This window comes from Xyrauchen texanus, chromosome 1 (genome assembly GCF_025860055.1).
Source record: "Xyrauchen texanus isolate HMW12.3.18 chromosome 1, RBS_HiC_50CHRs, whole genome shotgun sequence".
In the NCBI taxonomy this organism is placed as follows: domain Eukaryota; kingdom Metazoa; phylum Chordata; class Actinopteri; order Cypriniformes; family Catostomidae; genus Xyrauchen; species Xyrauchen texanus.
This window is the reverse complement of record NC_068276.1, coordinates 12347654-12373035: the sequence shown is the minus strand read 5'-3', so window position 1 is coordinate 12373035 and position 25382 is coordinate 12347654. Positions and strand designations below refer to the sequence as shown.

General features: G+C 40.7%; 3 protein-coding genes across 3 annotated transcripts in view; 2 read left to right on the top strand and 1 right to left on the bottom strand.

The window, feature by feature from the left end:
* Positions 1-318: 318 nt before the first annotated feature.
* On the top strand, positions 319-2566 carry LOC127647305 (amyloid protein A-like). The gene is made up of 4 exons (XM_052131476.1): positions 319-389; positions 620-717; positions 846-984; positions 2119-2566. The coding sequence occupies exons 2-4, from the start codon at positions 630-632 to the stop codon at positions 2249-2251; spliced, it is 360 nt and encodes a 119-aa protein (XP_051987436.1). The 5' UTR covers positions 319-389; positions 620-629; the 3' UTR covers positions 2252-2566.
* Positions 2567-14826: 12260 nt separating this feature from the next.
* On the bottom strand, positions 14827-18926 carry fth1a (ferritin, heavy polypeptide 1a). The gene is made up of 5 exons (XM_052131452.1): positions 18683-18926; positions 17172-17277; positions 16809-16955; positions 15379-15504; positions 14827-15286 (listed from the first exon to the last, which is right to left on the bottom strand). Exons 2-5 carry the CDS (start codon positions 17271-17273, stop codon positions 15128-15130), a joined length of 534 nt encoding a protein of 177 aa, XP_051987412.1. The 5' UTR covers positions 17274-17277; positions 18683-18926; the 3' UTR covers positions 14827-15127.
* A 5572-nt stretch (positions 18927-24498) lies between these two features.
* Positions 24499-25382, top strand: part of sh3gl3a (SH3-domain GRB2-like 3a) — a 65485-nt gene continuing 64601 nt past the window's right edge. Inside the window, exon 1 of the mRNA XM_052131428.1 lies at positions 24499-24724. Within this exon, the coding sequence (XP_051987388.1) occupies positions 24680-24724 (45 nt within the window). The 5' untranslated portion in view covers positions 24499-24679. The remainder of the gene's footprint in view (positions 24725-25382) is intronic.

Below are 25382 nucleotides of genomic sequence, written 5' to 3'. Positions count from 1 at the left end.
AAATGGAAGAATAAGTGGTTAAAATGTATTTTTACCACCAATCCGCAGCAGTACAACAACAACCAATGCCGGATTTTCAAGACTGTTACTCCTGAAAGATGGTGCAGTTACCACTTTGTTGGGACAATCTGCGCTTCAGGATCACAACCTGTAAAAATGCTTGATATTTGTGGATGTGCTGCTAGTGTTGGCCACAAATGCAGACACCTGGAATTTCCATAGTTGCGCAATATAGGATTAGCACACATTTACAACCAAAATAAATAGAATTGGGAAAATCCATGTTCGGCTCAATCCAAATTGTATATAATGTCCTGCAGAAACACCAGCAACTGCATTCAACTTTGTGAAGATCTGACTTGACTGGGGTCAGCTAAAAAATAAAAGAGGTAGGACACTGCACAAAAAGCTCTTTAACATGTTGTTGCAAGCATTTTGTGTCTTACATTATTTGTGAGGTGTCCTATATTTTTTAATATCTGAGAGCAGAGATAATATTTATAATATAGTAATAATAATAATATAAATAATATTATAATCTATATTAATAATATAGATTGTGAGCTTTTAACCTTTGTGGTGATGTAAATATTGAACTACGGATTGTCCATATGTTCAGATTTGCAATCATGAAGCTTATCCTTTCTGTGCTGGTGTTGGTTATGGTGGTTGGGGCCCAGGCGCAATGGTACCGCTTCCCAGTAGAAGCTGCTCAAGGTCACTTCTTATTTGATTTTTATCACAATTTACAACTTTTGAACAACTTTTCCAAAATGCATTAATGTGTAGACACTGAGACAAAATCTTTGGGATATATTAACCACTGTTTTCACTGTTTCCTGTAGGTGCACGGGACATGTGGCGTGCTTACCAAGACATGAAGGACGCCAACTATATCGGTGCAGACAAGTATTTCCATGCACGTGGGAACTATGATGCTGCACAAAGGGGTCCTGGAGGCAAATGGGCAGCCGAAGTGATCAGGTATGTGATTTTTATTGAACCACATTCCTAAAAATAAAGGTTCCAGTTAAAACCCACAGGAAATCCCTAGGGGAAATTTATAATACCATCTAAGTTCTGGTGATCAACAGAACCCAATACACTGATCTTAAAGGGATAGTTCACCCATTTACTCACCTTCATGCCATCCCAGATGTGTATGATTTTCTTTTTTCTGCAGAACATAAATTAAGAGTTTTAGATATCTCAGCTCTGTAGGTCCATACAACACAAGTGAATGGTGACCAAATTTCAGAAGGTCCAAAAAGCACATAAAGGCATAATGCTGTAGTCGTTAAATCCATGTCTTCAGAAGCGATATGATAGGTGTGGTTGAGAAACAGTTCAATATTTAAGTCCTTTTTACTACCAATCTCCAACTTTGACCAGCCCCTACCAGTAGGTGGCTAAATGTGGAAGTGAAAGTGTCGATTTATAGAAAAATAAAGACTTAAATATTGATCTGTTTCTCACCCGCACCTGTCATATCGCTTCAAAAGATCTGGATTTAACAACTGGAATCTTTTGGATTACTTTCATACTGCCTTTTGGACCTTCAAATTTCTGGTCACCATTCACTTTCATTGTGAGGACCTACAGTGCTGGAATATTCTTTAAAAAAATCTTTGTTTGTGTTATACAGAAGAAATAAAATCATACACATCTGGGATGGCAGGAGGGTGAGTAAATGATAAGAGAATTTTAATTTTTTTGTGAACTATCCCTTTAAGAAACTAAGGTGCAGAGCAACATACTTTTGCCATCCTCAAAGAATGATTTAGCCAACTCAAGAACCATAGGCCTACTGCTAAAAAAAAAGAAAAAAAAGATTTGTTTTGTTTTGTTTGATTAAAGGTCCATGTGACATGTTGTTTTTTTAAACAATGCTAATAACAAACACACTTATAGATAGATTATGAAATAAATCTCATTCTGAGGAGGCACTGCTCCAAAAAAGTTTCACCACTTTCCTCATTTTGTTTCGAGTGACTGAAGCGTCAGAAACGAAACTGTTCACGTAACAAACCACATTCAAATGAGCACAAGAGCAAAATACAGTGAATATTTCAAGCACAAGCCTTCATGAGAGATTAACTTTAGTTCTGATGTGTACAGTGATGGAAGGGAATGGGCTCAACGTCTTGCCGGCCATGGACATGAAGACTCTGAAGCAGACCAGAGGGCCAATATCCACGGGCGAAATGGTGGAGACCCCAATGTCTTCAAACCTCCAGGATTCGAGCCTTAAAATGAAGCTGAGATGACCATCAACACAAGAGAAAACATTTTATTCTAAAATTACTCTGCACCTGCTTAAATTCTGCATATACAGTATGAGAGCAGTTTTTACATTTCGACTACTATAGTTGACAGACAACAAAGAAATATTGCACTATTTACCATAATTCCTGTGTAAGTATCTTGGTCATATTACATTGCTTTGATTTCACTTTAACGGAGTAACAGGAAAGTTTAAGTCTCGTATGTATCCAAAATATTGCAGTGATTTCAACTGATTGCTTGCATTGCTTTTCTCCAAATAAAGAAAATAAAGTAGACAAAGACAGCAATTGTATGATTTGTGCAAGGTTATTTTTTTTAATCATTGGTGGAAAAAAAGCTGAATATATCCCTGAAAATGCTAAATATTCAGGGTTCACAATTATTTTTAGAGATTGTCCTTGCAAAGGGCAATTTCCAACCAAATATTTAGAGCCAAAAATAACCCTATTAAATGTACAATCCCTGTAGAAGTCAGGCATGTGATCGGCTAAGCACAAAAAAGCAGAAAAATATACAGAGCAAGTGGGAGACTTCGAACAACCCAATTGTCACGCTGGTTTTTACAAATTAATGTGAAAATGTCAATGAATAGGCATGTAATATTGCATGTCCTTATGAGTGCCGAACCCTCTTCATTGTGTATTATTTCTGGATTGCGCACTTAAACATTGTTGATATTCAAACTCAACTGCCAAAACAAACACACCCTTCAGTGCTCCTTTGGAAGATCTACCCCCCAAATTCATGAACTCAAATTAACTCCTTTTACCTCTCTGAGGTCTCTCCACCACTGAAAATCCTCGCCAATGTTGACGTCCTAGCCTTCGACTTACCATAATTCTTCTTTTTACGTTTTTATTCATCTGACCTTTTTCTCTTGGTCTGTTTCTCTGCCATTTGTCCTCCTTTGAGTTTAGAAAGTTTGCATCAGCCAGATTTGCCATCACTCTTCTAATGAATTTCCCTCTCGCTCTGCCCCCACTCTGATCCACTTTGTTTATGTCCCATTTGCAGAGCCAGGGCTGTGTACAAATACTAGATTTTCTTTTCAGCCCACCCACAGAACGGATAGTTAGCAGACTGTGAGGAGATATTTGAATAATTTGACAATTTATTAGATTAGAATACTTAGATTTATACTGACACCTGGTGGTTTGGATGCAGCATCATTTAAAATGAATAGTTTTTAGTCTCAGATGCCATTGTAGAAATGTTTTATTTATAGTTAGCAATGATAAATTTAATCAATGAGTGAAAGTGTGAAATAACAGGACCATTACTGAGATTGAGTAGTATTCATCTGGTCATGTGATTCTAACATGGCAGCCCCCATGTGCGGACCCTCTCCATGTAAAACAGCTTTGAGTCTTCATTTGAAAGTGAGTGGTCATGATTTCCTACATATATTGAAAAATTACAATTAGAGTCTTTTGGAGTTAAACTTTTTAATGAGGAAAAATTGATTGGGTGTGCCTTTAAGGGAAAAACTTCAAAAGGTAGTCAAAAACGCATTTGAAATGCTGTTAACACCGTCAGGGATGCAGCAAAGTGCCACTCCTTATCTGTCAATCAACCGCTGTGCTAAATCAAGAGTTTAAACTGTTATAAAAGGAAATAATTTATGATGTAGTGATGCTATATGTCACGCTATAGTGCTCACAGGAGATGCATTTGTCTGGCCAACGGTGATGTGTCTCATCTGACTACATGTGATCGGATCACCAGATCTTAATACTGTGTGATGATGTACATTAATTACCAATACCTGTTGTTGTACAAGAATCCAGGAGATGACACTGTGTTACAGTAAATGGTACAAATGAAACAGAAACAGATGTAACCATGTAATGTGCGATCAGTCAATAAACAGAGACATGTTGAGATATGAGTCATTTTATTTTGAATCATTGAACAATCAAATAGCAGCTATAAACAAGTTCTTAGTGTGTATTGTGTTATGCTTTGCTCAAGTTGTTTCGGCTAGAACATATTATGATGTCCATACGGAGCTCAGGGATAACATGTGCGGTTCGTAGTTCCCTATCGAGAGGTCTCTCCTATTGCCTAAGTAGCTTACGCTATGGGAAAACTCCGTTTCTCGAGAAATATTGAAGTCTTTATGTAAAACGCATTGCAGCTGCACAGCAGACAGTAATGAGCGAGGCAGCTCGGTCATTGGCTGTGCTGCGGCAACTGCTCGAACCAATGACGGGGCGACTCTGAACGAGCGACCAATGGGCGCGCGCCTCGCGTTCGCGTGCTCAGAGCCCGCCGAAATTAGCATAGCCAGGCTATATAATGGGCACCCCGTCATACGAGTTCCTTTAGATTTAATCTCCTTCAGCGAAGACCTCCTCTTCGCTGGATCCTCCGGATTGTTGGAGTCTTTCGCCCGCCGTTGACAAGCCTACAGCAGGACTGCTAAGAGGACGCCGGCGCCTTCAGCCGCCTCGAAGCCTTCTGCTACGCCATCCGGCACGCATCACTATATCCTTTTTACTAAGCTACTTTGCAAGTGTTCGCCTTTGCGACACTTTTTGTATTTAGTAAAGAGCAAATTCGAGCGTTGTTCCAAATGCCTTCGACCTGCGCCTCGTGCAGAGGCCTTCTTCCTGACAGGGACCGTCACATTATCTGCACTCGCTGCCTGGGACCTGACCACGCAGAAGCTGCTTTCACTCGAGGCGGATGCCCGAATGTGACTCCCTGGGCCTCAACGAGCCAGCGCTCGCTCGCCGCCTTCGCCGCGAATGAGCCTGCTACCATCGTGCTGCCATCCCTCTGTTCGAGCCGCACAAGAAAAGCGCCCGCTCACGGAGGCCGCCAGAGCACGCGGACTTCAGTGGCGTCACGCCGAGCCAGTCCCGCGTGCTTCACCACCACCCGAGAACTCCCCGCCACCAGTCCAATTCACGCAGACGGACCAGCACCCCTCCAACAGAGCGGTGGGTCTCATCTCGTTCGGCGCGCCAGGGGACGGCGGTGAAAAGGATGACAGCCTTTCCAATTGGCGCTGCATCCGACGACTGGCCGGGCTCGACCTTCGACCCAGCGCCGTCGACATTAGTGGACACGAGCACGGGCACCAGCACGGTAAGAGAGTTCGCTGAACGCTTCACTGCAGCGAGCAAAACGTGTAAAACATTACCCAGTCCCCTTACAGGCGGCTGGAAATGTCTGTACAGCAGTCAATGGGCCAGTCACAGAACTCGCTCACCTGCAATCAAACGCCGTTTTAACAGCAACACACAGAAATCACAAGAGTCATTTTCTGCCTGTGTCACTAAGGGGTCACGTGTCCACACTAAAGTGCGCACTCCCACATATCAATACTGTCCAAACAGTGCCGAATACTTTCCCAGCTCGAGCTGGACGCCCCATAAATGTAGATCGTGTGCCTATTGTCATGTATGCACCACTACACACAAGCACTGTTCCCACAGTTATAAACACTTCCCCAGTAAAAGCGGAAATACTATAAATGTAGCCGCGTGCCTGCTGTCCTGCATGCACCCCTACACACAAACACTGTATGCATGGCCAAAAACCCGCCGCTAGCGGAGGCTTTATGAAAGTGGCGCGTGCCTACCACAGTAGATGCACCCCCACCCATAAGCGCTGCCCATACAGTTCCAAACAGATCTCTGGCTCACGCCGCGAGCATCACAGATGCGACGCGCGAGCCAGAAACTCCCGCTAAGAGCTGGAAGCTTTATGGAAGTGGCGGCGTGCCTATTACAATGTATGCACCCCCACCCGTAAACACTGTCGTTTCAAACATTTCTCCGGCTCTTGCTGCGAGCATTACGGAGATAGTGCGCGTGCCTGTAATCTCAAACGCACCCCTGCACTCAACAAAGCTGCTCAGCGCGCCAGCATCTCTGAGAGCTGTAAGCTCAGTGTTAGCACATTTTCTGCCTGTGTCACTAAGGGGTCACGTGTCCACACTAAAGTGCGCACTCCCACAGTTACAAACACTGTATGCATGACCAAAAACACCCCGCCGCGAGCGGAGGCTTTATGTAAGTGGCGCGCGTGCCTACTACAGTATATGCACCCCCACCCATAAGCGCTGCCCATACAGTTTCAATCAATTCTCTGGCTCATGTCGCGAGCATCACAGATGTGACGCGCGAGCCAAGAAACTCCCCGCTAAGAGCGGGAAGCTTTATGAAAGTGGCGGGCGTGCCTATTACAATGTATGCACCCCCACCTGTAAACACTGTCTATACAGTTTCAAACATTTCTCCAGCTCACGATGCGAGCATTACGGAGATAGCGTGCGTGCCTGTAAGCTCACACGCACCCCTGCACTCGGCACTCAACACGGCTGCTCAGCGCGCACCTGCGCCTCTGGGAGCTGTAAACTCAGTGTTAGCACAAGGCAATTTGCCGGTGGGGCCCATACGTCACTGCGACACGCCCCCAGCCAACATTCAGCCCATATCTGTGCGAGCAAAAGCCTGGGAAAAAATCCCGACATGCCAAAATGGGTTTTGAACATAATAAAACACGGTTACTCACTTCAATTCGCTCGCAGACCACCCCGCTTTTCAGCGGTGGTCGAGACGAAAGTGAGGAAAGATGTGTCACATGTTCTACGCACCGAGGTGCTCGAACTGATAGAGAAGGGCGCTATAGAAACTGTTCCTCCCTCTATGAGCGAGGCGGGTTTTTACAGCCGCTATTTTCTCGTCCCGAAAAGGACGGTGGCCTCCGCCCCATCCTAGATCTCAGACATCTGAACAAAGCTTTTATGATTCGCTCGTTCAGAATGTTAACAACCAAACATATCCTCCCGCAAGTTCAGCCCGGGGTTGGTTTCTATCAGTGGATTTGAAAGACGCTTACTTTCACATTCGATAGCGCCTCATCACAGGCCTTTTCTGAGATTCGCTTCGAGGGACAGTCATACCAGTACACAGTACTACCATTCGGCCTATCATTGGCCCCCGTACATTCACGAAATGTATGGACGCGGCACTTTCCCCCCTGAGACAGCGGGGAGTGCGAATACTGAATTACCTCGACGATTGGCTAATCATAGCACAATCAGAGGGTCAGTTAACGACACACAGATCTTGGATTATCAGCCATCTAGAATGCCTGGGTCTGAGAATCAATTTTGCAAAGAGCGTGCTATCCCCCAGCCAGAATATCTCTTCTGGGAATAGTGCTAGACTCAGTGCAGATGACAGCGTGCCTCTCATCAGAGCGCACGCTCTCTATTCAACGCCTTGCAACATCATTCAGAAAGGGCGCGCGCGCCCCGTCAAATGATTTCAAAGAATGCTCGGTCTCATGGCCTCGGCATCAGCTGTACTCCAGCTAGGATTGTTGCACATGCGTCCTCTCCAGCGCTGGCTCAAGAGCCGTGTCCCCACTCACGCGTGGCGCTCGGGCCACTTTTTGATCAGAGCGAATCACGGCTGTATAAAAGCCCTGACGCCCTGGAAAGCCATCAGCTGGTATCAAACCGGCGTGAGTCTGGGCGTGAACACGCGGAGAAAAAATTATCATGACAGATGCCTCCAAAATAGGATGGGGGGCCCTTTACGAGGGCAGGCCTGTCTCCGGCTTTTGGTCAAACCCGGAAAAGCGCCTACATATAAACTGTCTGGAAATGAAGGCGGTCGCCTTGGCTCTCAGAGCCCTGCTTCCGTACCTGAAAAACGAACACGTCCTGGTCTGAACGGACAACATGATGGTAGTTTCGTATATAAATCGCCAGGGTGGACTTAGGTTGAGCTCCCTGCACTCTATGGAGGGCCCTCCATGCATGGCCCCTCAACGGGTTCCCGAGAACCTCCCCAGTGGAGTTTTGAGAACCATCACTGAGGCGCGAGCACCCTCTACGAGGCGCTTATATGCCCAAAAGTGGAAAGTGTTCAGTGACTGGTGTGATACCAAGAGCTTGAACCCCAAATCGTGTGAGATACCAAGTGTACTCGCCTTTTTGCAAGAGCTGCTGGAGGCGGGCCGCACACCCTCCACGCTCAAAGTCTATGTGGCTGCCATAGTGGCGTCGCACAATCCTGATAAAGGACATTCATTAGGGAAAAACGATCTAATCATTCGTTTCCTAAGAGGCGCTAGGAGGATGAACCCTCCTCGCCCCCCCTCGGTGCCGATCTGGGACCTGGCCACGGTCCTGGACGCACTCAAGAGTGCCCCGTTAGAAGCTCTCCGAACCGTGCACCTTAAACAGCAAAACTGCGCTCTTGCTGGCGCTCGCTTCAGTCAAGAGAGTGGGCGACCTGCACGCGCTGTCATCAAGCGCTGCTTGCCTGGAATTTGGACCTAACGACTGCAGAGTTGTCCTTAGGCCAAAGCACGGGTATATTCCTAAAGTGCTCTCCACACCCTTCAGAGCACAGGTGATATCTCTGGCAGCGCTATCGTCCCCAGCAGACGAAAGTGACGCTTATTTACTCTGAGTGCCCTGACGGGGCAGAGTATATTTGGAACGTTCTGCCCTGTTCAGACAGACGGAACAATTATTCGTATGCTTTGGCAGCCGCACTAAAGGTCTCGCAGTCTCAAAGCAAAGAATATCGCGCTGGATAGTGGATGCTATAGCGCTAGCTTATGAAGCCAAGGGCCTTCAATGCCCCTTAGGCGTCAGAGCTCACTCTACGAGGAGCATGGCCTCCTCGAGGGCTTGGTCGAGTGGGATACCCATTTAAGATATTTGTGCGGCGGCGGGCTGGGCCTCGCCTTCGACATTTATCAGGTTTTATAACCTACAGGTCCCCTCATTGCATTCCAACATTCTATCAGCCTGACTGTAGAATGGACTGGAGTATGTATATGCTGAGCATTATCTCCTCCCTTATAAGGTCCGTCCCTGACCGACTTAGAGGATTTTTTATGCATATCAGTACATAGAAAAATGCATTCCAACATTCTATCAGCCTGACTGTAGAATGGACTGGATTATGTATATGCTGAGCATTATCTCCTCCCTTATAAGGTCCGTCTCTGACCGACTTAGAGGATTTTTTATGCATATCAGTACCAGTGGGGATTTCTTTAAGACTGCAAGGGAAGCTCAGCTTCCCCTATAATGTCAAAAAAATAATGGTCAAATATGTACTATTGTGTAAACAATTTATTGACTAAAAATGCGTTAGAACACGTTCATCTCGAAGACGAGTTCGTTCAGAATCAGCTACATTATATATAGCAGGTCGGCTGACTCGATTTACTTCTCATACATTCCCGTAGCGTCAGTGCATTTCTCTGTTGAAGCCGAGCATCCATTGACTTCAATGGGGCTGCTCTGAACAGTTTTTTTCAGTGCTCCGAAAATAGACGGTCATTGGATAAATGCTGCGATTATGTCCCGCCCACGGACGCTCAGCGTCTCTGGGGGTGAATGAGGAGTGGGCTGGCCCGGACTCCGGGCTTCCGCGTGATGATTGCAGGATCTGTCGAAAGACTGCATCTCCTTTTGATTGACAGCGAATCTGTACTATAAGAAGTCACTGAAGCTATTTCGCGCTCAGTCCCATCGCGGATTTCTCAAGTGTAGTCGAAAGACAAACTGCTGCAACCTATTTCTTTATATTTGTTTGGCTGAAATTGCTAGTCAATTTGCATAATACATTTCACACAATTATACACCACATTCCTTGTTTCAGTTTTACCAAGTTTAATATATTTTTGTTTTAGAGCGTTACGTTGTCGTTCGTTCGTTCGTTCATTCATTCATTCATACAGTAGGCTAGGCTAGCGTCGTACGGGTGAAACTGCGCACGATGGCAGACGGTGCTAATATTGTCGACCTGATTTTGGCGAAGCCGTCTTCCTTACAAGGAAAAAATTAGAATTAAACAGCAGGGTAGATCAACACCTAAGATTGATTTAGTGCAAAAAATAGGGTAAATAAGTTTATAATGTAGGCCGAAAATGAGCTTCCCCTCTTTGAAAGACCAGCAGCCGCCACTGATCAGTACATTGAAAAATGCATTCCAACATTCTATCAGCCTGACTAGAATGGACTGGAGTATGTATATGTTGAGCATTATCTCCTCCCTTATAAGGTCCGTCTCTGACCGACTCAGAGGATTTTTTTTTTTTATGCATGCCAGTACATAGAAAAATGCATTCCAACATTCTATCAGCCTGACTGTAGAATGGACTGGAGTATGTATATGCTGAGCATTATCTCCTCCCTTACAAGGTCCATCTCTGACTGACTTAAAGGATTTTTTATGCATATCAGCACATAGAAAACTCAGTACATAAGATATGTGCTTGTGTTTGTACTATGAGTGCCCCACCATGGACCACCTTGGAAGGGCGCTCTACACTATCCCATTATGTAGCTCGCCGTTGGCCGGCTCGTGGAATAATCACTTTGCTTTAAGGCTCAGGCATCTGCCTCTGGCTTTATAGAGCGAAGTCAGCACGCACGGCGTTTTACATGGTGTTCCCATAGCGTAAGCTACTTACGCAATAGGAGAGACCTCTCGATAGGGAACGACTCGGTTACTAACGTAACCTCGGTTCCCTGAGAGGAGGGAACGAGTATTGCGTAAGCTGCCGTGCTTGTGCTTGGTCAGTTCGCTTCAGTCGATTGAACCTAAAGGAACTCGTATGACGGGGTGCCCATTATATAGCCTGGCTATGCTAATTTCGGCGGGCTCTGAGCACGCGAACGCGAGGCGCGCGCCCATTGGTCGCTCGTTCAGAGTCGCCCCGTCATTGATTTACATTTGACATTGCTATTTGATGAAGAATCAACATCTACGTAAACTATAGCAAGTGTAACACATGAACAGTATGATATGATTATTGTCATTTAGGTGAACTACTGAAATTATGTAAGTTGTTCATCTATTATGACTCAATAAGTGCCTGAGAAAATACTTACACTGGTGGCCAAAAGTTTGGAATAATGTACAGATTTTGCTCTTATGGAAGGAAATTGGTACTTTTATTCACCAAAGCTGCATTCAACTGATCACAATGTATAGACTTGACATTAATAATGTGAAAAATTATCCATTAATGCCAGGAGATGATGCAAGAAGCACAAGTATTGCATTGTTAGTTCATCCATCCCTTTTCTGTACCCACTTATGGTCGCAGGGGTGCTGGAGCTTTTAACAGCTACTTTGAGGGTGAAAATCTTATTTCAGTGAATGTTATTAAAGGATTGATTCATATAAATTCAGGGTTGGGCTGTAACGGAATAGGCCTACATGTAACTGTATTCAGCCCCCGTTGTATTTTAAAGAGTAGCTGCAGCGTGTGAGCAGTGTTACCAGAGTTTCATGCCAAATCGGCATGAACCGCCCTCACCAAAAGGTTTGATGTTAGATACTAGATGATGAAAATAAAAAGTCTTATTAATGTATAATGATTCCGTGATTGAATATCTGGCAACCGCAGAGGAATGTCTGAATCAGTGCTCTGTCAGCTGCATGTGCACCACAATCAAAACAGCCACATTTCAATATTACCGGTACATTTGAGCGCATGATACATTGTTTCCCGTGATTGTAATTGCTGTGTAAATACATTTATTGACCATCTCATGTGAAGTCATTCACAAAAATATCTTAAATTGACAGCGCGAAAAACAAATCTTGCGATGGGACTCTAACTACTCTTCCAAGTGTCCAAGGACTATCAAATCCATGCCTGTGAGAACCACGATGATGACTGAAGAGCGCAACTAGACTCCACAGGTACCTTCTGAGTATGCTGATTTGCTTGAAGCCTTTAGTAAAACCAAAGCCTCACAACTACCGCCGCACTGATCTAGTGAATGTGCTATTGATCTATTGCCTGATATCTCATCCCCTAGAGGCAGAATATTTCCCCTGTCAGAATCCGAGGCCAAAGTGATGGAATTGTACATTGAAGAGGAATTGGCAAAGGGTTTCATTCGTTCATCCACTTCACCAGCAGCAGCAGGCTTCTTCCTTGTAGGCAAGAAGGATGGTGGTCTTCATCCCTGTATCGATTATCGTGGTCTGAACAATATAACCGTCAAATTCAGATACCCATTGCCTTTGGTTTCTGCAGCTTTGGAACAACTTAAACCAGCTAAGCTGGACCTTCGCTGTGCTTATAACCTCATTCGCATTTGAGAAGGGGATGAATGGGGAAGAATTTTTTCCACCAGCAGTGGGCACTACGAATATCTGTCCGTCATACTCAAACTACACATTCAGAACTGTGTCTTTACAAGCATGCCATGTTTTATTTACCAATCACCAAAACAGAAAATGAGAATGCATGATAAAAATTTCCATGACAAACGTTTTCACACTTCCCTATAAAGAACTGTCATACCAACCAAACAATGATCCATCAAAACATTTGCTGGTAACACTTTACAATAATGTTCCTTTAGTTAACAACATTAGTTTATTATAATTAGTTATTCATCTTAATTTCAACATAAACTAATACATTTTTAAAATCAAAAGTAGCATTATTTAACATTAGTTAATGCACTGTGAACTAACAATGAAAACAATTTTTTTTTCATTAACTAAAATTACTAAATGATGTTACAAATATACTGTATTGTTCTTTGTTTGTTCATGAGACCTAATGCATTTACTAATGTTAAAAAAATGGAACCTTATTGTAAAGTGTTACCCATTTGCTAATCAAAGAAGTTGTATTAATTGTTTGTGGACTCTTGTTACAGGTTTCAGCTAGATCAATATTAAGATTAAGATTCAACTTTATTGTCATTGTGCAGAGAACAGAGCCAATGAAATGCAGTTGTTTTCACATATCCCAACTAAACTGGGCACATGCTCAGCCATGAAACAGCACCCATGGTAGGGTCAAGGGCCCAACAGTGGTATCTTGACGGTGCTGGGGCTGGAACCCCCGAACTTTCAGTCAGTAACCCAGAGCCTTAACCGCTGAGCCACCACTGGCCCTAAGTAAAAATCATTACAATTTCTCAATGTAATCTCCCAATCCACCAGTTATGGCCTTATAAGAATTAGAGACTAAAATGTCTATAAGAATGGAAATGGGAGATAGATTTGGTACACTACCACTTATTAAAAGTAAGGCTTATAATAACATGTACCTCACCATACCAAAATGTTCAGGTTGAATTAAGATTAATATGTGCTGCTTAAACATGCAGACACCATTACACGTGGATAAGAACAATTATCGTTCCTGTTTCACCACATAATCATTCCAACTTCCTTATATCTGTTGTGTTGTTCGATACAACAGATGTGTTACAACTGATTCAAGATTTGAATCAGTCATTGTTTAGTGCTCAACTTCCAAAGAATTGATGCTTTGCCTCACTGCAAATGTTGATGTAAGATTTGCCTCACTGCAAATGCAAATGTAAGATTTTACCCAATTACATGGTGGTAGGCTATTATAAATGTATGACAGCAAAAAAAGAGAACTGAAACACTTTATTACACATTTCCCCCATGAATGATCTTCCCTATATGTACACGAAAATAGCAGGTGCTTTTGTGGTTAATCTCGCAGGTGCTGTGGATCAAACAAAAGGCACATTTTTTGTCTCACAGACTAGGAGAACAACAAGAAAAGTGCATGTGAAGAATAAGGCCTTCTGTTAGCAACTGGTTTGTTAAGCAACATCAGTTTGCTTCGGAGTGCTGTTGGTGTTTGTTTTTTAAAAATGACCTCATTATTCAGCCTATTACAAGACTACATGCCAAATAAATCAATAATGCACATGAAACATTGATTTGTGTTTAAATTATTTTATTTGCTTACTTGGAGATCGCACAGTGAGCCGAGAAGCAGGAGTGATGGCTCGCAGAACCTGGATGTGCGGTCTGATATACTAAATCCCCAGATAGTCACAAAGGGCGAATTCCAATCAATCCCTATGCCCTACTCACTACAAAGGACAAAGCACTTGATGTGGGCTCACTAAAGAGTGCATGGCATTACAGATTGAACGTACCCTTCAATAAATATCTTGGCCCATTGTGAAAAAAATAAATTTTCTTTTGTTTGGAACGACTATTCGTGTTGCGTGGTGTAATTCAAAAGCACAAAAATGCCGTTTGGAAAATGGCCAGTCTCTCTAGCAAGTCAGTCCACTGTAAGCCATGATTGGTATGCTCTCGGGAGGCTATTTCTCACCATGCCAGTGCAGCTCCTATCTACTTGAATGGGGAAACCCCGAAATCTCAAGTAATGAAAGTAATCCCTGCATTGTATGGACCTACAGAGCTGAAATATTCTTCTAAAAATCTAATTTTGTGTTCTGCAGAAGAAAGGAAGTCATACACATCTGGGATGGCATGAGGGTGAGTAAATGATGAGACTTTTAATTTTTGGGTGAACTATCCCTTTAAGCCGCTGTAGGAATATACTCTGTTTTTGGACTGTAGTGTACGGTATAAGTGTTTGTTCAATTGTTAGTAATAGTCATTTGATAAACCTTTTTTCACCATTTTTTATTTTTATCACCATGTCTGTTACTGCATATTTAAACGAGAACCAATTCAAACCCTTTCATCCTCCTAATGCCTGTAAACACGGAGTCAACAGTCAAGCTCAGATCCCAGAGGTATCAATTTTATTGGGTTGGAGTATAATTTAATTGATGAATCACACATCACATGCAGGCAAGTTAGATCACGAATGAGATAGAGATAGAGTGCCATGGCTTATAAGAAGTACAATTTTAAACAGTAAAGCATGATAGCGCAAAATAGTCCAACATGTTCTCCCGCTTAAACTAGAGGTGTGGGTAAACCAGTCAATTAAACAACAGGAAATAGAATTTGATAGCATGTAAAGCAAGACAAACTTATACAAGAAATCAAATCTGTAAAGCAAACAAAAGATGGATGGTTTAGCTGCTCTCCTTGCCAAGTGTGAGCTTGTCAAACAAATACTCTGCCATGCCGTTCTGGGGAGCGCCCATACGGCGCAAATTGGTCACCCAGTCGCCCAGTTCTTTGATGGACTTCACTTGCTCATCCAAGTAGTGCGTCTCAATGAAATCGCACATCTGTAAGAAAAAACAAGAGTGCGTTTAGAGTTTTTGTTGTTCGGAAAATAGATCTTTTAGTTGTCTTTGTATCTGCAGTTATGTGCACTTACGTGAGGGTCGTTGTGTTGAGAGGAGAGCTTGTGCAACTCCAAGAGGGAGTGATTGACACTTTTCTCCAACTGCAGAGCACATTCGAGAGCTTCCACACCACTTCCCCACTCATCCTTCTCTGGTTTCTGTCATTCACAAATGCACAAAGGTTAAGCATTTAAAGGAATAGCTCACTCAAAAATGAAAATTCTCATTTACACCACATCATGCCATCCCAGATGTGTACGTGTATGATGTTCTTTCTTCCGCTGAACACAAAAGTTTTTAGAAGAATATCTCAGCTCTGTATGTCCATATAATGCAAGTCAACAGGGTCTAAAACTTTGAAGCTCCAAAAAGCACATTAATGCAGCATAAAAGTAATCCATAAGATTCCAGTGGTTAAATTCACATATTCTGAAGTGATATGATAGATGCGGGTGACAAAAAGATCAATAGTCAAGTCCTTTTTTTACAACAAAATTTTCTCCCTGCCCAGTTGGTGGCAATATGCACAAAGAATGTGAATCATCAAAAACAAAATGACTTTTAGGACAGCTTTTAGGAGATTTATAGTAAAAAATGACTTAAATATTGATCAATATCTCACACACACACCTATCATATCGCTTCTGAAGACATGGATTTAACCGCTAGAGTCATATGGATTACTTTTATGCTGATTTAATGTACTTTTTGGAGATTAAAATTTCTGGCCACCATTCACTTGGATTGTATGAACCTACAGAGCTGAAATATTCTTCGAAAAATCTGTGTCCAGCAGAAGAAAGTGATGCACAGCTCAGATGGCACGAGGGTGAGTAAATCATGATAATTAAAATTTTGGGGTAAATTAATTCCTTTGAAGGGTGGGTGGTATGACCAAAGTCTTTACACAATAAAAGTAATTTTAAATCATGATAAATGGACATCTTTGCTGTAATTACCAATTTTTGGATGGATGTAGCAAATTAAACAGTTTACTGTTTTGAGTCTCAAGTTCTAAATATGTAATATTAAAGCAAACACTATAAAAATGTATAGATCTGACTATAAATTATCCCTTGAATTGACCTGTTCTGCTCCATATTTCTGCTCTCATGTGTAAATAATGTTAAGGAGTATCCTCCCATTGATAGCCATGTGGATATATATCTACAGCAGGATAAATGGTATAGCAAAATCTGTCACATCTCTACCATCACACAGAAAATCCTGCACATCGCCTAACACTAATAACATTCATGACCTCGAATTAATGTTTTCTAATCTCTCGTCATGTCAAAAAGGAGACTCAATAAACCTGCTTCCAGTCAGTTGAAGTCCATCAGTGTTTGTGAAAGATAAGAACCCCCACCCCAACGCTCCTCTCTATCGTTGAGAGCTTGCACTGCCCTACTAAACTGAAACACTATCACATAAACACACATGCACAAACAAATCCACATACTTTCACATCCTGCAGAAAGATCTTCCCTCCCCTCTGGTTCTGAAACTTCATCAGTTTCTCAGCATGTTCACGCTCTTCGTGGGACTGATGGAGGAAGAACTTTGCAAAGTTGTTGAGAGCCTTATCATCTCTGTCGAAGTAGTACGACTGTATAAGAGGAAAGAAAATGAAGAAACAAAGTCAAGTAGATCATTACCGAAACTTTCAGCGAGTATTTTATGACACACTATCAAGAGGCAAAGTCCATTCAAATAATGAACTCGGTGGCCCTTCCCTCAATCCCTTTCACTGAAAACAATTAAGTAACTACAAACACGAATGCTCTGAGTCTAGTTTGTAGTAGCGGTATTCTTGGACTCTTACCATGGAAAGATAGACGTAGGACGCGTACAGCTCCATGTTGATCTGACGGTTGATGGCCGCTTCGCAGGCCTCCTCGAAGTTCTGTCTCACCTGAGAGGTCATTTTTCTGTAAGAGACAATTCATGGATTATAGACACATCTACTTTAATCCATCTAATTTATGTCTAAAAGTGGACACTGCACTTTACAGAAACAGTAGTTATCTATGCCTCACTGTCATTACCGCATGTTCTCTAAAATCAACTTCTGCATTAATGTAAATGTTGCTCACCACAAAGCCACTAAATAATAGTGTCTAGCAATAATTCCAGACATGCATGCAGGTGTTCACCTGCTCAACTCTCTTCAAGAGGTTGTACAGGTTTCATGCATACTCAGAACAGGTGGTTATTCGGGGTACTGATCTTAAATTCCATGTCTGCCCATTTGTTTATGTGGAAAGGCACATGACTGCATGCCACACACTTCCTGAATTGCTTCATATTTCACTCTACTTAAAGGTTTGCCTGTTGGATATCTTGGCCCAAATTCTCTATTTAATGGAGTTGGCCAAAGTATATTAACTAACATATGGATAAATGATTAGAATTATTTAACTGTTTACTAAATAAATGATTAGGGGGAAAACACCTTTAGCCTTGGAAACACAAGTTACCTAACAATTTTGCTTATATAACGAAAGATCGCTTGGCAATAATCAAGAATATTTGTACGTTTAGGATTAGAAACCAAGAATATTCGTTGGATGATGGCAGAATAGTAAATATTAACTGTCTAATCCAAGGTTACGAGTTATTGCAAACTTATTTTGAACGTTAAGAAATTAGATATATAAAATAAAAACTTGTATAAACAAATATTTAAATGCGTAAAAGTGCATAATCTACATACATATATATTTATGTGTGTGTTTATTATATTTTTAGCTACTTTATATCTCTATTCATGGTTTAATGTAGGGGTAAACAAGTATGGGTAATATATATATATATATATACACACACACACACACACACACACACACACACACACATACATATTTATGTGTTTACGATTGTTTTACGAACATATACACACATTGGAACTGTATCATTTCTTACTCTTTTTTTCCATTCATTTATTTGTTTTATCTCAGTATTCTTTTGTATTTCTAAGTAAAATAATAATAATAAAATAAAAACACATGAAAAAACAAATAGTTACGCACGCCGAGACCGAACGACACGTAACTGAATGAATAAATACATAATCCGCGTGTTCGGAGGAAAAAGGACGTTGCGGCCATTTACAACGGAGATGAAATTTGTAGATTTGTTTTTGATCCACCTCGATTCAATCTAGTGCGGCATGGTATCTAAATCGGTAAAAAAAAAATGGCGCCTCTGAATATCTTTTGTTGACGACTGATATCACGTTCTCCATAAAACGCCTTATTCGCGTATTTCAAACAAATAAAGCAATTAAACGCCGTATTCATCGCCTAAATTAGTTATTTCTGATGGAAAACTTACCTTCAAAGTATTTTTCTGCTCTTCAGATGTTATTAGCACAGATGGTCAACGACGCTGGTTTACGTTTAAATTTGTTTTTTTACAAAGCAAGCGTTTTTAAATCAAACTTTAGGTTTTGATTGGAATCAAAAATGTTGAATAATGTAGAAAGACAAAAGATCGGTTGCCGTTCAAGCACTGTTGAAGCAGGTAACCTTCACTCTGTCCTCAAAGCTAGATCGATTCTGGAATTCACAGTCTGGGGGTGGCGCAGTAGTATATTTTGTGTGACGCATTTGTACGTATTGCGTAACGCACGTGCACATCACACAGGCTCCGCCCGCAAGGCGCCTACAATTTCTATACAATACTTAGTCTGCCGTAGATGCTGCCTGTATTTGATGATCTTAATGACATGCTTTGGAAGTGCTGGACTTAATGTAACCTAAAAATTGCAGCCTTTATAAAAATGTTGTTCAGTGGAAGGAGAAATGTCTAGACGCTTCAACTTTTTCCTTATACTTATCAGTGATATATAAAGGAGGTTTGAATTAAATAGCTTATTAGGTGCTGCATTATCTGTGGAGTATCATGCTGACTCAACAACAGTCGTGTTCATCAGATTATAGTGTTTCATATTGGGTGTTTTTTTTGTGTGTGTGACATAATCTTGAAAAATCTCAGATTGAATGCTTAAAGAAAAGATACAGCCTATATAGCCTACTGTATAGAGTGCAGTAGATGATATAGTAAAAGTACTTTTCATGTCCAAGTATCATATGACCACAATATTATGTGTGACCTTTGCAACAGTTTGCTATTTTATATCGGTCAATCCGGTTGACAAATCTGCTGACAAATGCTATATTGTCAAAAAAAATGTGTTTTGTCAATGATTTAACATGGTGAATTCTAACATTAAGCAGAACTTGTAAATGTTCTGGAACATTCTGTTCTCTTATCCGAGACGTGAGCTGCCGTGGAACTGTGCTGTACCTCTCTGGCTCTTCTCAGAAATAGTGGGTTCTATCAGTTAATGGAAAGATTAGCCAATATGCAAATTCACTCCAAAAAAAATCACTCCAGCATACCATTGTTTAGGTCAATTTGGTCTGGCTTGGCTTGAATATAGCTCATTTTACCAACCTTTCACAATCCCAGGATTCTTTCATAAAACTTTCTTACGTGCACAGTGACTACTAAAGGAAAAGAACAGAATGTGAAGTCATAGACTCATAAATCTTACAGTCTCGTTATTACATAATAACACTGCACACATAATGGCATGCGTTTTTGCTGTTATATGTTACAGCATTCACATTGGCCGCGTAAGCAGCATAGCTCTAGAGTTTTGGCACTGAGTTGCTCGTTGTACATTGAACTCAGAGAAAAATACTGAGAAAATTCTTTGTAAAACTATTTATGAACACCTTTTTGTGCAATATGGGATTTATTGAAGCAAGGCAAACAAACAACAGTGTGATCGAACGCAGTATGTATGATTGAGCACAGTGTGCCGCTTGCTGCATAAAAAGATAAAGAATTGATGAAGCATTTTAGGGTATGCAAAGGTTAAAAACACTGTTACCAAAACAAAACAGGTCAAGATTTGATATACAAAAGGTTGATTATATTCTCACCCTCATGCCATTCTAAAACTGTATGCTGTTAGTTTTTACTGTTGTAAAAAGAACTACGGTGTTTTTTAGCTAGGTTTTAAGAATTACGGTGGCCAAGCTTATAATAATAAAAGGCCAAAAAATCCCACAATGAATTTACCATAAAAGTAGACCATATGACCCATGCTCTATATTCCAAGTCTTCTGAGGCCATATGATAGATATCAGAGAGGATCAAACCAAAACTGAAGTCATTATTCACTGAAAACGAATAATGTTGAAGCTCCGTTGAAGCTCTGAAATTTCATCTGCGATGTTGTTCAGAATAAAAAATAAAAGTTTGACATGTCGCACCAGGTTTGAACTCAATCTCAAACACCTTTGGTCTGTGTCATAAACATGACAAGACAGTTCAAATATGTTGAATGAGATTTGAGAGCTACAGTGGAGTTGTAGATTTTCAGTGAATAACAGCCTACATCTCTGTTACAATGTCTGTATAAAGCTATTGGCTTCAGAAGACTTGGAATATAGAGCATGTTATATGGACATAAGTTATATGGACAATTTCTATGGACTTTCAAGATGATTTTTGTGTTTTTTGGAGCTTGATAGCTGTGGTCACCATGAACTGTCCTTGGATGGAAACGATCTGTTAAAGATTCTTCAAAGTTTCTGCTTGTGTTCCTCTGGAAAAAGATAAAACAACATACAGGTTTAGGAAGGGCACAAGTGAGAAATATTGACCAAATTGTTTTTTCAGAATTACATTTTTTCCCCTTCACTGTTGTTTCAAGTATAGTTTAGGGTATGATCTCATGACAAAAATAATTTGTGCAAGTGTTCCAGCTTTCGGACCTCCATATGGGCATTTGGTTGATGTTAAAACAACAATTTAGACATTGTTTTAGGCAGCCTTTCTAAAATCTAGCAGTTAAGGTAATAATTTAATGCTGGATAACATCAATGCAAGAAATGTTACCCAGTAATAAAATCAAATAAGAAAATGTTTGAAAAAGATCACTTGAGTGTAAACGTAACCTTCTCAAACATCTTTAAATGTGGATGCCAAAAATGAGTTGAAATTATGATTGTTAATAATTAATGTATGTCTTAATGTAATTGCCGTGTCTGGAGATTTTAGAGAGATTGGAAGTAATACTTTACACTTATACTGTATACTTACATTTTAAAATACTGTTGTTGGGCCAAAATGGAGAGATTTTTAAAATTCTAAAAAGGCTACATAAATCTATATCTATCATCAAATGTTGCCAACCACAAGGTGGGATGTTCAGAATTGTAATGGATTTTAGGCAATGGGGTATTAGTTGCATTGTAGGCCAAAACACGGTCTTGAATTTGACTGGCAGCTGTGGGCAAACGATGTAGAGACCTGAGCAGCACTGTTAAATGAATAACTGACATTTAATGAATACATATTAATGAATAAATAACTAGAGAAACAGTTAATTGTGAAACATGATTTTACCAAGAGCCTGGAAACTGGGTAGAAACAGACATAAAAAAAAACAATCTGAAGCATGTTGTAAAGGGATTAATGGAAAGGAGGAGGTGAGAACTGGCTTGACAATATAAATACTATTTTTAATGAAGAACTGAAACAAAAGGAAACACACACACACACACACACACACAAAGGTGTCGAGCAGCTGCACATAAATCTCTCTCTGTCCCAGTGCAGTCTCCAGTCTGCCATTATCCCTCTCTGATGCTTGATTAGCCCGATTAGGGGCTGGGTGTGTACCATCACGACCTGGCCCCGCCCTCCATCTGTCACACATGTAAACCGGTCAATTATCATGTAGAGAAAATTAGTTGTACTCAGAGGGACCTCAAGTGATGAATTTAGAGGGATTGTTCACACAAAAATCTCTCAACATTTACTCAACCTCATGCCCTTCCAGATGTCTATGACTTTCTTTTTCAGAATATAAATAAAGATTTTTGGATGAATGTCTCAGCTCTGTAGGTCCACACAATGCAAGTGAACAGTGACCAGAAAGCACATACAGGCAGCACAAATGAAACCCATCTGATTCCAGGGGTTAATTCGATATCTCCAAAAGTGATATGATATGTGTGGGTGAGAAAATTATCAATATTAAAACCCTGTTTTGCTATAAGTCTCCACTTTAATTTTCCCTTTCACATTTTTATTTATGTAATATATTTTACATCTATCTTAACAACAGCAGTTGACTCAGCTGAAGAGAAGCATCCCCAAAGCATGATGCTACAACCACGATGCTTCAAGTGTTCCTTGTATTATGAGCTTTATTGACTTCATGCCAAACATATCTTTTACAATTTAGGTTGAAAAGTTCAACCTTTGTTTAATCAGACCATAGCACATTTTCTCACATGGTTTGGGGTGACTGAATGAATATTGTGAATAATTTAGACGGGCTTGGATGTTACTTTTTGTAAGAAAGTGTTTCTATCTTGCCACCCTACCCCAAAGCCCGACATGTGCAGAATACGAGATGGTAGTCACATGCAAGGAGTGACCGGTATACCTTAAAGAAATTCCTGTTGTCTCTCATCAATTTGGAAGGGTTGTCCTGATCTTTCAATGTCTCTGTGGCGCCACATTTTCTCCACTTATTGATGATTGTTTTGACAGTGCTCCCTCTCCTGATTGGTGCTTTTCAATAATTAGCTCTTGGCAACTCTTTGCAGACTGTGGCTTTCCCAGTAGGATGCAACCCCAAACATTCAAGCAAATCCTACAGCAACAGCTGACTTAAACGTGGGTTGAATCAGAATCACTTTTATTGATGGCAGGTGTATTCTATTTACCTACAGGCATTAATTAAAATGCGATTGGTTTACTGTAAAAATAGCCAGAGACCCGTTATGAAAGGGTGTGCAGACTTATGCAATTATAGTGTTTGTATTTTGTTTTATTTAACCCTTGTGCGACCTTTGGGACATTTTTGTCTTTTTAATTTTAATGACAAAAGCATACATTTTGCCAAAGGTGTGTTTTTTGGGGGAATTTTGATATTTCAACCTCAGTTCCTATAATACATCTATAATACACTGTGTACACAAAATAGTTACACTCAAGAACTTAAGGACAAAAATGTCCTCATTGAAATCAATTAAAACGGCGATATTTTATCTCATTGCCATTAAATTCCATTATAATTCTATTATATTATGTTTTCATTCCAGAGCTGTCTTCAAAATTGTAATTTTTATATTTCCCACCAGATGGCGCCATTTTCCATCATGTTTAGCCTATGGAGCTAATACATACTTTTTTCCTATTTTCTGTTTGCTGTGTTATAGAGCACTGTAGGCCAACTGAATAAATGATGCAGCTAAAAGTTTGTGGTTGTGTTGATATGGCTGTCAGAGTGTGTTTTGCATGTGTGTATTGATAAATTGTGTGTGTATGTGTAAAAACAACAGTGGGATTACATAAACAAACTGGATTTTAAAGGGTTAAAATCCTGAAAATTAATGAATATTTGGTAGTTAGGAGATAATAATAATATAGTATTTTTATGGCAGCTTTTTGATGTGGAATTTTTTTGTCCTCTATGGACCTCTGTGTAACTTTTTATATTGACACACAAGGGTAAAACAATTTACTACTTTTTTCCCCTTCTGTATTTTAGTTCGTTGGTTGGAAGATCAGATGGAGAAAGTCTGACATTTGCATTGTTGTTATTTCTGTCTTTACTTAAAACAAACAAACAAACAAATAAATAAATAGATAAATAAAAACCCTGCAAATCATAAGGGTGTGAAGGGATAGTTGGATTGTATATATAACCCATTTAATCATCTAGTGTTAGTACAGTTCATGAATTACCAATAGAGAGCAGCAAATAGCTGTTAATTGCCTGAGGGTCCTCGATGAACCCAAAATCACACGGCGTCACACAATATCCAACCCCAACAATCTGCTGAATTTTCTCAGATTTGTCCTTTACAAATTCGTAAATATTTACATGTTTATGAAACTGTGACTACAAAGAGCAATGGCCAAACTTTCTTGCCACTTATTTCCTACAAGTTGTTGCTCTGCTTCACAGTCAAAAGTTTCTCGAAGGCGTCCTATTAACGACAAACACTGATAGGAGGACTATATTTTTAATTTTATTAAGGGGGTTCTACGAGATGCTCCCGTGACGTGTGCGGCTCTCCGCCAATCACAACGCTCGAAATGAACCGATCCGACCGCCGCCACTTGTCAGTTGAACAGGGAGAAAAACCTCACCGCGAAATGATTAAATAGACTAAAAGCGTTTCGTCAAACTGTGATAGCCTCCATAATTTGTGCTCTGTGGAGGATTATCTAACCGTTTTGCCCCTTAAAGATTTTCTTTTCCTCCCCCTTCGTGTTTCTCAGCTTATTTTGAGGATGTCGGTGGCGGGGTTTAAGAAGCAGCTGCACAAAGCGAGTCAGGTAAGGAGACGCTCGAGTTCCCTGTTTTGGTCATAAACCTTTATGTAAATGTGGCGCTAATAAAAGGGTATTGAGAAAACACGTTTAATATTATTTCTGTGAAGTGTTCTATTGTATCAGGTCCATCGAAGAGGCAAAAATGCAGAGGAACCGATATAGTACTTCAAATCTGAATATTACCTTTAACTTTGTAACATATGAAACAGCGCTATTGTTTACATATTTACTGTATGTTTTCTCCGCTCTTTATGACGTAACAAACCGTTTTTTTGAAACAGTGTTGCAAGTTCGCCTGCTGTGTAGGCTGTTATCTTCAGCATCAGCGCGGATGTTGTGAGGCCTGCTGAAGTGAAACCTTTGATCATGTTAATTAATTTATGTTTGTATGTATTATATTATCATCACTATCAGCTGCTGTTCAGTTATGGGGATGCCCAATAACTGTATGGAAATCTTATCACGACTCTTGTTGCTTGGTGATGTCATTGTTGTTCAAGATAACGGTATTGTTATGACGTCACGCGCTACCAGGGACCTGTAAGCATGGTCCCCATGGTATTGTTTTCCAAAATTGTATTGAAAAGTTACATTACACAAAAAGGACTCCCAAGAAAATGTGAGTGGTGCTCGCCTGTGCAAAATTAAAACATAATATGTT